Here is a 14,392-nt window from a genome sequence, read left to right as displayed (position 1 = left end):
GTAAAGCACATACAAAATTCTAACTTAGAATGAATCTAATTTAGGTATTTGGGCATAGTATACACCTACATCATAATCCAAGACAATGGGTTTTATTAGGGATTTAAATTTAACTCTCAACTAATACTATAGTGTTCTTTCCATTTGTTTTCTCCCTCCAAGTTCATTCTAATATATGTATGTTCCAACAATTCACGTGACCTCTGCAGTACCTTCCTTAACCTTCTATTACCTAAATTATAAGGATACACGACATGTACATGTATAATTTCATGCTTTGTACATTTCTACTCTCAAATATCTGTTTCCTATTAATTTCAAAATTAGTTCATGCACAAATTTCTATGAAGAAAATAGAAACTTAATTCATTGAATGCCTAACCTCTTGATTTTCTACTCCATTGCTGGAAAGCTCCAAAATAGTACCTCCACTGTCAACCACTGCTGATGTCATTGTTATTCCCTGAGGAAGCTTCAAACGCTATTAATCAATGAAATTAAAGGTTCATTGATGGTTGCCAGTGTTATAGGTTTGCATTATCATGTTTTAAAAGTCAACAGAGATGGAGTACAGTAGATATCCAGAAATCCAGTCTTCTAAAGATGATTAACCAGAGACCCTAAAAAGAGGAAGAATTTGAAAAGTTATTTTAAAAATTACAGGAAGGACATAAATAAAGTGTAACTTATTTTGCAATCTAATTTTAACCCTGAACTAAGAAAAAGAAGATAGGCTTCTATATCCCTGTGTCAAAAGAGGGCAGTAATGAAGATTCTACCTCTTAAGAGTTAGTAATCAAGTTCATGAACATACTGAATAAGTTCTTAACAAGCAATTGTACATAGGTAGTATTACGATATTCATATTCTAGGAAATAAAATGTTATAACTGTGCCAGGCACGGTGGCTCACACCTGTAATTCCAGCACTTTGGGAGGCCGAGGCAGGCAGATCATGAGGTCAAGAGATCGAGACCATCCTGGCCAACATGGTGAAACCCCATCTCTACTAAAAATACAAAAATTAGCTGGGCGTGGTGGAGTGTGCCTGTAGTCCCAGCTACTCAGGAGACTGAGGCAGGAGAATCGCTTGAACCCAAGAGGCGGAGGTTGCAGTGAGCCAAGATCACATCACTGCACTCCAGCCTGGCAACAGAGCGAGATTCCATCTCAAAAAACAAAAAAAAAGTTGTAACTTTCTCCCTTTATAAAGATGTTGTTTTATTCCTGAAATATGTTAGTTTCTAGAAATGTTAAAGATCTCTTATTCATTTAATATATAAAATGTGCCAGCCTGAGAAAACGTTGAAACCGATTTGCCTATTTAACAAATTAAAAGATTACTGATTCTTAAATATTTCATTCTTCTTCTTTGCCCCATCTGGTTTGTTTGTTTGAACAATCAGAACTGTCTTTTTGCTTATGGCAGCAATCTCATTTTGTATTCACACTTTGAATACACTATGAATACGGGAACTGTATGTAAGACAGATTAATTTGAATTGCTTATATTTTCAAATAAAGTAGTTTAAAATTAAAGTAGTTACCACTTGGAATGCCTTTGATATTATTTTATCATACTTTCCTCAATTGTTTTGATATTAGTTCTGTCATACTTTTCCTCAATTATTTTGATATTAGTTCAAGATGCAATTTAGCAAATGGTTTCAAGTAATTTCTTAACCTCTTACAATTTTTCCCCTTCCTACATCATCTGGATTTATGCATTCAATTATTCCTAAAAAGTTACTTTTTATTTGATTTCATTTATGCAAAAATTTTCATACAGAGGAAGTATGGAGATTTATTACTAACAGAATTTTTCATGTCAAAAAGAATGCAGAAAAATCGAGCATATTTGAAGAGAAAGTATACAGTTCCCATAAATCATTCCATTAATATTATGCCCTTGTATTATGTTTGCCTGCTGGCATCATACAGATATGGAAATAAAACAATAAAGAATTTCCAGAAACTTCTAGAAAAATGAAATACCTGAAAAAAAGCAGAAATTTCATCCTACTGATCAGTACTATTAGCCTCCTTTTTGATCTTACAAACATAAAATGGAATAGAAAGTCTTTGTATCTTAAGAAGAAAAATTGATAAAATTCCACAGTCCCATCATACTATCACCATATAAGGTAATATAAATAACTATTCCCAATATATATAATAATAGCAGAAATAAATGTTACTTACAGTTTGTATGTTAAGTAGTCTAAGCATCCTTCACTGTTTTCACAACTTCGGAAGAGGTAAAATCTGAACCAGTAGTTCTTTGGAACTACCAGCGGGAGGGGAAAAAAGACAGTATTAATATAATTATATTAAAAAGCACTATGCTCAAATAGATGTGTCTGAGATAGAAAATACTTAATAAAACAAATCACTTCCAAAGCCATATGTCACACATTCATATAAGGAATATAATAAATTATTTCTAGGTTTTTGAGAAATCAGAGCTTTTCTCAAACTTTAAATGTTAACTCACCACTACAAAACAACTATTGAGTGAGGACAGAACCAACGTATGAAGCCTATGCTCCATATTATGGGCTGCATTTCAAACAGGTTCTTGTTTTTTTTTTTCCTCCATTAGGCAAGTTCTAATAACAGGTTCTTACTAAGTGGTTACAGGTATAACCTCTGCTCCCCAGGAGTATAAAATCAAGTTTGAAAAGTAAGACTAGACCAAAAAACTACTATAAAAATTTTTAGAGTTGGGGTCTCACTCTTGTCACCAAGGCTGGATCGCAGAGGTGAGATCACAGCTCACTGCAGCCTCAAATTCCTGGGCTCAAGCTATCCTTCTGCCTCAGCCTCCTGAGGAGCTGGGACTACAGGCATATGCCACCATGCTCAGGTCAGTATTTATTTTTAACTTTTATTTTTAAAGATAAGATATTGCTGTGTTACCCAGTCTGATCTTGAACTCCTGGCCTCAGGTGATTCTCCCACCTCAGCCTCCTGAGTCACTATTAGACATGTTCCTGCTATCTCACCGCACCGACTTAGCATCAGCACCCATCCAAACATCCCAAGCCCTACTTCTAACTCCCAAGCCTCCTCAAAGAGTCCTCCTTCTTTCAAAGGCTTAAAGACTTAAGCACTTGACTTAAGCAATTGACTTAAGCACTTGATCGTAGGCCTTGTTCCATCAATTATTCCCTTTTTCCTTAACCTTCTCTTACTACCATTGGGCTCCTTTCCCTCAACATATAAGCATTTGCAAGATCCTCTCATCTTAAAAGTAGAAAAGTTGACTGGGCAAGGTGGCTCAGGCCTGTAATCCCAACACTTTGGGAGAGGGAAGCAGAAGGATCACTTGAGCCCAGGAGCTCCATACCAGCCTGGCCAACATAGGGAAACCCCTGTCTCTACAAAAAATAAAAAACTTAGCCGGGCCTGGTGGTGCAAACCTGTAGTCCCAGCTATTTGGGAGGCTGAGATGGGAGGACCGCTTGAGCCCAGGAGGTTGAGGTTACAGTGAGCCGTGATCCTGCCACTGCACTCAAGCCTGGGTGACAGAGCAAGATCCTGTCTCAAAAACAAAAACAAAAACAAAGGAAAAGTCCTCTTCCATAATCCTGCATACCCTTCCAGCTACTGCTCCAGTTCCTTCCTTTCTCAGGTAAGTTTCTAGATAAGAAATCTTTTATACTCCGTCTCCCCTTTCTAATTTCTTAAGTACTCCTCCTTCTATCAAAGTTTGGCATCCATCCCCACTCAACTGAAACTTTTACTAAATTCCACTTGCAGAATCCAATGGATACATTTCTCTCTTCATAGGACTTGATGCCTCTGAAGCATCTGAAACAGTTAATCACTCCCTTCTTGAAACTCTACCTTGAATTTATCTTTTCCCTCTCCGGCTACTCCCTTTCAATTCCCCCTTGCAGGCTCAACCCTCATTTTCAAGGAGACTGGGACAAGAGTACAAATGGAAGCCTACACACCATGTGTCTAAATATTTTTAAAAGTTCTAAATCAAGCTGTTAAATTATTATTCCCTCCTCCTATCTTGACTAATAACAACCTGAAAGGCCAAGTTCTATTTTTGAGTTCTCAGGCTCCCTTAATGTTATGTAGGGACATAGGAAGGAAAGTCCATACCCCTTCCCCTTGTCTGCAGCCAACTCCTTTTCTCTTCCCACCTTTAGCTCCACTTTATACTACGAAGGACTTCATATGCACACATATATAAAGCCTACAGGTCCAAGCTCTGGTCACATGACTGCAAACAGCTGCTCCTTGGCTTTCCCTTAAACACAGGGGATCCCATATGTGTTGTACAGTCAAGAGAGGAGAGAATCAGAGAAGAGAGTTGTGAAGGGACACATGGGCAGGAAATTCTAGGATCAAATATTCAAGGATTGATCTAGAAAGAGACCAGGTAGACTAGTCACCTTGGCCCCCACAAAGTCTTCACTCTATGGGCACGGGTGTAGCTTCTGGAGGAAGACCATATGAGGACCTTTAAAGCATAGGTCTTTTGTTCCCAGTTGGCGAAGTCTTAGGACAGTGCTGCTCTCTGGTCAACCCTTACAGGTGTGTGTTTCCAAGATCCCATCCCTAGTCCTTTTCTCTTCAGATTGTTTACACTCTTTCTAAGGTATGAAAACTCCTACAGCTTCGCTCAAATCTCTCTTCCAGATTTGCCTACTAGATGTTTTATTGCCTCTACTTCACTGAAATTAGATAAGGTATACATAAATACTAAGCATTGATGCCAGGATAACCCAAGCACTCCACTCATGAATTCAATCACACAACAAATACTAAGTGAGCACTATTATACGACAGCACAATTTTAGGTGCCTGGGTCCAGTAGTGAATAAAGGCAAAGTCCCTGTTTTTATGGATCTTATACTGCAGAGGAGAGAGAAAAAAATAAAATAGTATACCATACGTGTAGATGATGCTGAAGGCTAAGGAGTTAAATTAACCAGAGACAGGGATTATATGGCAGGGAGAGTTGCCAATTCAGATTGAGTGGTCAGATAAGGACTCACTAAAAAAGTGACATAAGAGTAAAAACCCAAAAGTAGAAGTGAGTTGTGGCAATGCCTGGGGGAAGAGCCTTCTAGTCAAAAGAAATTCAACACCCTCAAGAGGATGTATGCCTGACTAGTTAAAGGATCAGCAAGGGGACCCAATACAGCTGAAGTGAAGTGAGCAAAAGGAAGAAAGAATAGTTGAAGAGGACAGAAAGGGAAGGGAGCCAAGTAGGTGCCCTGTGAGGACTTTGACTTCAGAGGGAAGGAAGGTTTTACACAAAAAGATGATCTGATTATTATAAGGATCATTCAGATGCTGGGTTGAGAACAGACAAGGGAACAAGAGCAGAAACAGGTGTCAGTTAGCAGGCTACAATAATATATGTTGTGCAAAAGTAATTGCAGTTTTGCCATTAGTTTTAATGTAATGCAAACTACTTTTGCACCAACCTATAATCGAGATGAGAAGTGATACTGGCTGGGACCAGAGTGGTAGTTCTGGAGGTAGTGAAAAGTGATCATAGCCAAGCATGATGCCACACCCCTTTGTCCCAGCTACTCGGGATGCTGGGCAGGTTGAAGCTGCAGTGATCCAAGATCTCACCACTGCACTCCAGCTTGGGCGACAGAGTGAGACCCTGTCTCAAAAAAAAAAAAAAAGTAGTCAATCTTTAGATATATTTTGCAGATAAAAGGATGACATTTACAAGCAAAATTGCTGTGGATTGATTAGTATGAGAGAAAGAAAGAAACCAAGAATGAACCCAGGCTGGAGGATTCTCAGAAGATGATGGAATAGGATATACCAGGAATCTGTATCCCTATCTAGACAACAATTGCACTGGCAGACTCTACCTAATGTAATTATTTTGGAACTCTGGAAGATACTAAAGGCTTGCAACCTCCAAGGGAAGGTTTGGACAATAAATTGTGGTTAATTTCGGTCATTCTAGCTCTCAGCACAGAATCAGCTACCCATCCCCCAACTCGAGGGTAGACAGCTGTGCATGTGTTCCTGGAACAGTGTGCATGCAACTTGTGAGGGCCATGGTAAGCAAAAAGGACTATTTTCCAAATATCAGAGATCTGTGCTCTGATCACTGATTATTGCTTCTGATCACAGAGGAGCACACAAAGAAATGAGTAGTTATTATTGTTAAGACTCTCCCCCTCTGGCTGAAGTCACTTCTAGGGGACTTAAAAGGCCAGCAAACCCCATTTTACTCTTTTTTCCCTTTTGAGAGCCACACATTAAAGACTAGGACATTTGGCTGGGCGTGGTGGCTCACATCTGTAATCCCTGCACCTTGGGAGGCCAAGGTGGACAGATCACTTGAGGTCAGGAGTTCAAGGCTAGCCTGGCCAACATAATGAAACCCCGTCTCCACTAAATATACAAAAATTAGCCGGGCGTGGTGGTGGGCACCTGTAATCCCAGTTACTCGGGAGGCTGAGGCAGGGGCTTGAGCCCAGGAGGCGGAGGTTGCAGTGAGCTAAGATTGAGCCACTGCATTCCAGCCCGGGCAACAGAGTAAGACTCTGTCTCAAAATAAAAAATAAAATAAAATAAAGACTAGGACATTCAAAAACTATATATATGGAAAAATGTAGAAAGTGGCCACACAAGCCCAGGCTCAGAAAAGACCTGAGAAACCTTAAATACACCTTAGGCTGATCCTTGCCACAGAGTCAGCCTACAAAAATTTAAACTTTAATTAAAAAAAAAAAAAAAAATCCCGCCCTCCCGAAGATGGCAGATTGGAGGTAGTGTTGGCATGCCTCTCCCACTTGGAAAGAAAAAATAGTGGGCAGAGACTCGAACTGTGAACTTTTTTCAAAGAAGCAATACAGGAACTTAACAGAAAAATGGAAAGAAATCACAGATCCTTTGAAGGAAGGGGCGGGCTGCAGTCTACACCATGAGCCAGGTAAAAAACTGTAAGTCCCCAGAGTATGAGAGAGAGAGAGATTACCTCCAGAGTATACACCCCCACTATGAAAACTGGAAAACCAGCCCACAGGGGAAGGCCTTAACCCCACCCAGTGCTCAAACTGATATAGGGAGCGGTGGAGAATATACAAGTAGGACCAGGAGCAGGAAGAGCCTTTTGTGTATTCCCAGTCTCCAACGCAAACCAAGGGAAGCTATTCCTGATTCTGTCACAGGGGAGTTCAAAGTTCTGCCAACTAACTCAGGCAGTGGTTGCAGGTTGAAAGAAGCTCCCAATTTGAAATTCAAAATATAATCTCCAGTGGGGATGAACTGCCTTGGCCTGAACTGGGTGGACGAATGGGAAGTGTGCTGTAACCACAGGCACAGGAGCTGGGTGCTCTGGCATTGCCAGTGGAAGAAAAGGGGCATGGCCTGAAAGCTGAGGTTCCTGTACATAAACAGCTTGGAATTTAGTTAGCTGCTGCTAGTGAACACTGTGAGTGAGAGACCTGCCTTGCCAAGTGTGTAGGAGCTGAATGAGACTTACTCCCACCTGCTACTCCCCACTCCCTGCATGAACTCTTCTGTGAAGTAGAGGTAGCTAAGCTCTTTCCTGAAACATTACCCCAGTGGCCAGAGTATGGCTCCAAAAGCCCAACATGGGTCTGTGCTTACACCACACATGCAGAGCCAAAGAGCAGGCCTGCCTGACCAAGCCCCCACCTGGCTTTGCCCCTCCACCTGCCCTGGTAGGTTAACACAAAAGACAGAAACTTTTGGGAGCCCTATGGCCTCACCCATCATCTGATAAACCAAAATACTTCCCATGGGTAACATAGGACAAGCACAAATCCCACCACTTCAACCACAGCTGGCACTCTTTTGCACGCACCACCTCCTGGCTGGAGGCCAATAGACACAGTTTATTACAGCATCTACAGGTAAAAGAACATTGCACCCAGGAAGAAGAAAACTTATGAACGACCTCAGCTATCAGCACTGTCAGCAGTACCCTGGCTAACCAGGATGTCCGGAGTCTGTCCACATGACCAGTTTATTAATACTACAACCAGCATTTAAGAAAGACAACATACTATGGCTATTTACAACCAAGGAATCTCACAATGTATGTCATTCCCCTGTTACCTCTATGAGAGCTCATGCTGGCACACATTGCTGGGAGACCTGAGGACAGATAATATCACTGGATCCCTTGCAGACATTCCCCAGAATCAGCCTGGAATGTGGCAGCCCCACTGGGCAGCTAGACCCAGAGGAGCAGCAGTACTCACAGTCGTCTGGCTCTCAGGTACTTCTACTCCTAGGGGAAGGGGGACAGCACCATATCAAGGAATCAACCTGTTCTTCATTCTATGAAGTCAGTATCACCCTGATACCAAAATCAGGAAAAGATACAACAAAAAGAAAAGAAAACTACAGACCAATATACCTGATGAACACAGATGTGAAAATCCTAAACAAAATACTAGCTAACCAAATCAAATGGCACATCAAAAAGATAACACACCATCATCAAGTGGGTTTAATCCCAAGAATGCAGGGATGGTTTAACATATGCAAGTCAATCAATGTGATATATCACATAAACAATTAAAAACAAAAACCACATGATTGTTTCAACAGATGCAGAAAAAACATTCAATAAAATCAAGCATCCCTTTATGATAAAAACACCCAACAAACAAGGCACAGAAGGGAATTATCTCAAAATAATAAAAGTCATATATGACAAAGCCATAGCCAACATCATACTGAATGGGAAAAAGTTGCAAGCATTCCCCCCGAGAACTAGAATAAGACAAGAATGTTCACTTTAATCACTTCTTTTCAACATAGTACTTTAAGTCCTGGCCAGAGCAACTAGGCATGAGAAAGAAATAAAGGGCATCCAAATTGGAAAAGAGGAAGTCAAACTATCGCTGTTTGCTGATGACATGATCATATACCTAAAAAACGCTGAAGATTCCTCCAAAGACTACTAGATTTGATAAGTGAATTTAGTAAAATCTTAGGTTACAAAGTCAGTGAACACAAATCAGTAGCACTGCTAGACAACAACAATGACCAAGCTGAGAATCAAATTATGAACTCAATCCATTTTATAACAGCTGCAAAAACTATATAAAATACCTAGGAATGTACTTAACCAAGGAGGTGAAAGATCTCTACAAGAAGAACTACAAACACTGATGAAAGAAATCATAGATAACACAAACAAATGGAAACACATCCCATGCTCCTATCATGAAAATGACCATACTGTCTAAAGCAATCTACAGATTCAATACAAATCCAATCAAAACAGCAACATTATTTTTCACAGATTTAGAGAAAGAAAATCATAAAACTCATATGAAACCAAAAAAGAGGCTGAATAGCCAAAGCAATCCTAAGCAAAAAGAACAAATCTGAAGGCATCACATTATCGGACTTCAAATTATACCAGGCTATAGTTAACAAAATAGCATGGTACTGGTATAAAAGCAGGCATGTGGACCAATGGAACAGATTAAAGAATCCAGAAATAAAACCAAATATCCACAACCAACTCTCTTCAACAAAGCAAGAAAAACATAAATTGGAGAAAGGACACCCTATTTAATAAATGCTGCTGAGAAAACTGGTTAGCCACAAGTAGAAAAATGAAACTGGATCCCTATCTCTCACCTCATACAAAATCAACTCAAGATGGATCAAAGATTTAAATCTAAGACCCAAAACCATAAAAATCCTAGAAGATAACCTAGAAACAACTCTTCTGGACACTGGCCTAGGCAAAGAATTCATGACTAAGACCCCAAAAGCAAATGCAACTAAAACAAAAATAAATAAATGGGACCTAATTAAACTTAAAAGGCTTCTGTACAGCAAAAAATAATAATCAGCATCATCATCAGAGTAAACAGACAACCCACAGAATGGGAGAAAATATTTGCAAACTCTGCATCCAACAAAGGACCAATGTCCAGAATCCACAGGGAACTCAAACAAATCAGCAAGAAAAAAAAAATAATCCCATGAAAAAGTGGGAAAATGACATGAACAAATATTTCTCAAAAGAAGATATACAACTGGCCAACACACAAATGAAAAAGTGCTCAACATCACCAGTCATTCAGGGAAATGCAAATTAAACCCAAAATGACACACCATCTTACTCCTGGCAAGAATGGCCATTATTAAAAAGTCAAAAGCCAATAGATATTGGCATGGACTTGGTGAAAAGGGAACATTGATACACTGCTAGTGGAAATGTAAATTAGTACAACCTCTATGAAAAACAGTATGGCGATTGTTTTTTGTTGAGACAGAGTCTCACTCTGTTGCCGAGGCTGGAGTGCAGTGGCGCGATCTTGGCTCACTGCAACATCCTTCTCCCGGGTTCAAGTGATTCTCTTGCCTCAGCCTCCCAAGTAGCTGGGATTACAGGCATCTGCCACTGCATCTGGCTAATTTTTTTTTTTATTTTTAGTAGAGACGGGGTTTCACCACCTTGGCCAGGCTGGTCTTGAACTCCTGACCTCATGATTCACCTGCCTCGGCCTCCCAAAGTGCTGAGACTACAGATGTGAGCCACCACGCCCAGCCAGAGATTTCTTAAAGAACTAAAAGTAGATCTACCATTTGATCCAGCAATTCTACTACTGGGTATCTACCCAAAGGAAAAAAAAGTCATCATATCAAAAAGACATCTGTACATGTTTGTTTATTATAGCACAATTCACAGTTGCAAAGATTTATAACTAACCATGTGCCTGTCTATCAATCAGTAAAGAACATGTGGTATATATGCACCATGGAATACTATTCAGCCATAAAAAAAGAACAAAATCATGTATTTTGCAGCAACTTGGATGGAGTTGGAGGCCATAATTCTAAGTGAAGTAACTCAGGAAAGAAAAACCAAATACTGTATGCTCTCACTTGTAAGTGGGAGCTAAGCTGTGAGTACACAAAGGCATACAGAGTGATATAATGGACTATGGAGACTCAGAAGGGGGAGGGTAGGAGTGAGGGTGAGAGATAAAAAGACTACACATGGGGCACAATGTACACTACTTGGGTGACAGGTGCACTAAAATCTCAGATTTCACCACTATACCATTCATTCATGTAACCAATAATCACATGTACCCCAAAAGTGATTGAAATTTTTTTAAAGAACCAAAGACAATAAAAAAACAAACAAACAAACAACAGCAAATCCTGGGGAAGAAGAAGACTCTATTTCCAGAGTAACACACGAGATTCAAATGTCCAGTTTTCTCCAAAAACTCATAAGGCAAACAAAAAACCAGGAAAGGATGGGCCAAAGGAAAAAATAAATAAATCAACTGTTCCTGAAAAACATCTGATGGCTAATCTACTACACAAAGACTTCAAAACAACTATCTTAAATATGCTCCAAGAACTAAAGGAAGATGTGGAGAAAGTCAACAAAACAATTTATGAACAAATAAAGAAACAGAAAATCTGAAAAGAAACCAAAAGGAAATTCTGGAGCTGAAAAGTATAATTGAAACGAAAAATTTACTAGAGAAATTTGAAGGCAGATTTGAGCAAGCAGAAGAGAATCAGTAAACTTGAAGACAAATACTAAAAGTTACTGAGTGTAAGGAACAGAAACAAAGAAAGACTAAAAAAAAACTGAAAAGACCTAGAGGATCTGTGTGATGCCATCAAGCTGACCAACATATGAATTTTGAGGGTCTCAGAGGGAGAAAAAAAAAGAGGCAGAGAAAATATCTGAAGAAATATTAGCTGAAAACCTCCAAAATTTGATGAAAGACCCTAATAAAAACATCTAAGAAGCTCAACGAACTCCAAGTAAGATAACTTCGAAGAGACCCACACCAACACATGATATAATCAAATTTTCAAAAACTGAACACAGAGATGCTTGAAAGTAGCAAGAGAGAAAAGATTTATCACATGCAAGGGTTACACAATAAGATTATCAGCAGATATCTCATCAGAAACTTTAGAGGCCATAAGGCAGTAGGCCAATACATTCAAATTGCTAAAAGAAAAGAACTGCAGCCAATAGAGACAGTGGGCACCTGCTGTCCCAGTTACTCAGAAGGCTGAATTGAGAGGATTACTTAAGCCCAGGAATTCAAGCCCAGCCTGTGCAACATAGCGAAACCCTGTCTTCAAAAAATGAATAAAAAATATGGCCGAGTGCAGTGGCTCATGCCTGTAATCCCAACACTTTGGGAGGCCAAGGTGGGCAAGATCACCTGAGGTCAGGAGTTCAAGACCAGTCTGGCCAACATGATGAAACCCCATCTCTACCACAAATACAAAAAATTAGCTGGGCTTGGTGGCGCGTGCCTGTAGTCCCAACTACTCGGGCGGCTGAGGCAGGAGAATCTCTTGAACCCAGGAGGCGGAGGTTGCAGAGAGCCAAGATTGTGCCACTGCACTCCAGCCTGGGTGACAGAATGAGACTCCATCTCAAAAACAAAAAAAGGTGGGGGGGAATAAAAAAGAAAGAAAGAAAAAAGAAAAAGAAAAAATCTGCCCACAAAGGATCCTATATCCAACAAAACCATCCTTTCAAAGTGAGAAAAAAGACTTAAATGTAAAACCCAAAACTAAAAAACCTGAAAGACAACCCAGGCAGTACCATTCAGGACATAGGTAAGGGCAAGGATTTCATGACAAAGACACCAAAAGCAACTGCAACAAAAGCAAAAATTGACAAATAGGATCTAATTAAACTAAAGAGCTTCTGCATGGCAAAACAAACTATCAACAAACAGGCAACCTACAGAATGGAGAAAAATTCTGCAAACTATGCATCCAACAAAGATCTAATATCCAGCATCTACAAGGAACTTAAACAAATATACAAGAAAAAAACAACCAGATGAAAAAGTGGGCAGGCCAGGCACTCCCAAAGCACCAGGATTGGGAGGCCAAGGCAGGTGGATTACTTAAGACCAGGAATTCAAGATTAGCCTGGTCAATATGGAGAAATCTCATCCCTACTAAAAATATAATATAAAAATTAGCCAGCTGTGGTGGCACACGCCTGTAGTTCCAGCTACTTGGGTACCTGAGGCATGGGAATCACTTTAACCCAGGAGGTGGAGGTTGCGGTCCAGATCATGCCACTGCACTCCAGCCTGGGCAACAGAGCGAGACTGTCTCAAAGAAAAAAAAAAGTGGGCAAAGGACAAGAACAGACACTTCTGAAAAGAAGACATACATGCTGCCAGCAATCATATGAAAAAAAGTTCAACATCACGGATCATTAAAGAAATGCAAATCAAAACCACAATAAGATATGATCTAACACCAGTCAGAATGGCTACTGTTAAAAAGTCACAAAATAACAGATAATGGTGAGGTTGTGGAGAAAAAAAGAATGCTTATACACTGTTGGTAGGAGTGTAAATTACTTCAGCCATTGTGGAAGACAGTGTGATTCCTCAAAGACCTAATGACAGAAAGACCATTCAACCAAGCAATCCCATTACTGGGTATATACCCAAAGGAATAGAAATCATTCTATTATAAAGACACATGCATATGTATGTTCACTGCACCACTATTCACAACGGCAAAGACATGGAATCAACCTAAATGTCCATCAGTGATAGGCTAGACAAAGAAAACGTGGTACATATACACCATGGAATACTATCCAGCCGTAAAAAAGAATGAGATCATGGCCTCTGCAGGAACATGGATGGATCTGAAGGCCATTATACTTAGAAAACTAACACAGTTAGAGAAAACCAAATACCACATGTTCTCACTTGTAAGTGGGAGCTAAATGATGAGAACATATGGACACATAGAGGGGAATAACAAACACTGGGGATGTTTTGTTGTTGGAAGGTAGGAGGAGACAGAGAACCAGGAAAAACAACTAATGGGCACTAGGCTTAGTACCTGGGTGATGAAACAATCTGTAAAACAAACCCCCATGACACAAGTTTACCTATGTAACAAACTTGCACTTGTATCCTGAACTTAAAAGTTAAAAAAAAAAAAAAAAAGAAGAAGAAGAAACAAACAGATTGGAAATGAAAGAATGGAAAAAGACATTCCACACAAATAATAAGCAAAAGACAGAAGGAGTAGCTATACCAATATTAAACAAAATAGACTTAAAATGAAAAAAGTTTAAAGAAACAAGACATGGCCGGGCGCGGTGGCTCAAGCCTGTAATCCCAGCACTTTGGGAGGCCGAGACGGGCGGATCACGAGGTCAGGAGATCAAGACTATCCTGGCTAACACGGTGAAACCCCGTCTCTACTAAAAAATACAAAAAACTAGCTGGGCGAGGTGGCGGGCGCCTGTAGTCCCAGCTACTCGGGAGGCTGAGGCAGGAGAATGGCGTAAACCCGTGAGGCGGAGCTTGCAGTGAGCTGAGATCCGGCCACTGCACTCCAGCCTGGGCGACAGAGCGAGACTCCGTCTCAAA

General features: G+C 40.1%; 1 protein-coding gene across 8 annotated transcripts in view; it reads right to left on the bottom strand.

Moving 5' to 3' along the window:
* ELF2 (E74 like ETS transcription factor 2) overlaps nucleotides 1-14,392 on the bottom strand; it is a 129,224-nt gene that overhangs the window by 77,017 nt on the left and 37,815 nt on the right. For all 8 annotated transcript variants that reach the window (XM_031935314.1, XM_023226017.3, XM_023226020.3 and 5 more), the window contains exons 2-3: nucleotides 2,202-2,286; nucleotides 383-620 (exon numbers count right to left, since the gene is read on the bottom strand). In XM_031935314.1, coding sequence (XP_031791174.1) covers nucleotides 383-454 — 72 coding nt within the window. In that variant the 5' untranslated portion in view covers nucleotides 455-620; nucleotides 2,202-2,286. The remainder of the gene's footprint in view (nucleotides 1-382; nucleotides 621-2,201; nucleotides 2,287-14,392) is intronic.

This window comes from Piliocolobus tephrosceles, chromosome 3 (assembly GCF_002776525.5).
Source record: "Piliocolobus tephrosceles isolate RC106 chromosome 3, ASM277652v3, whole genome shotgun sequence".
NCBI lineage: Eukaryota > Metazoa > Chordata > Mammalia > Primates > Cercopithecidae > Piliocolobus > Piliocolobus tephrosceles.
The sequence above is the reverse complement of the archived record's forward strand: the minus strand, read 5'-3'. Positions and strand labels throughout refer to the sequence as shown.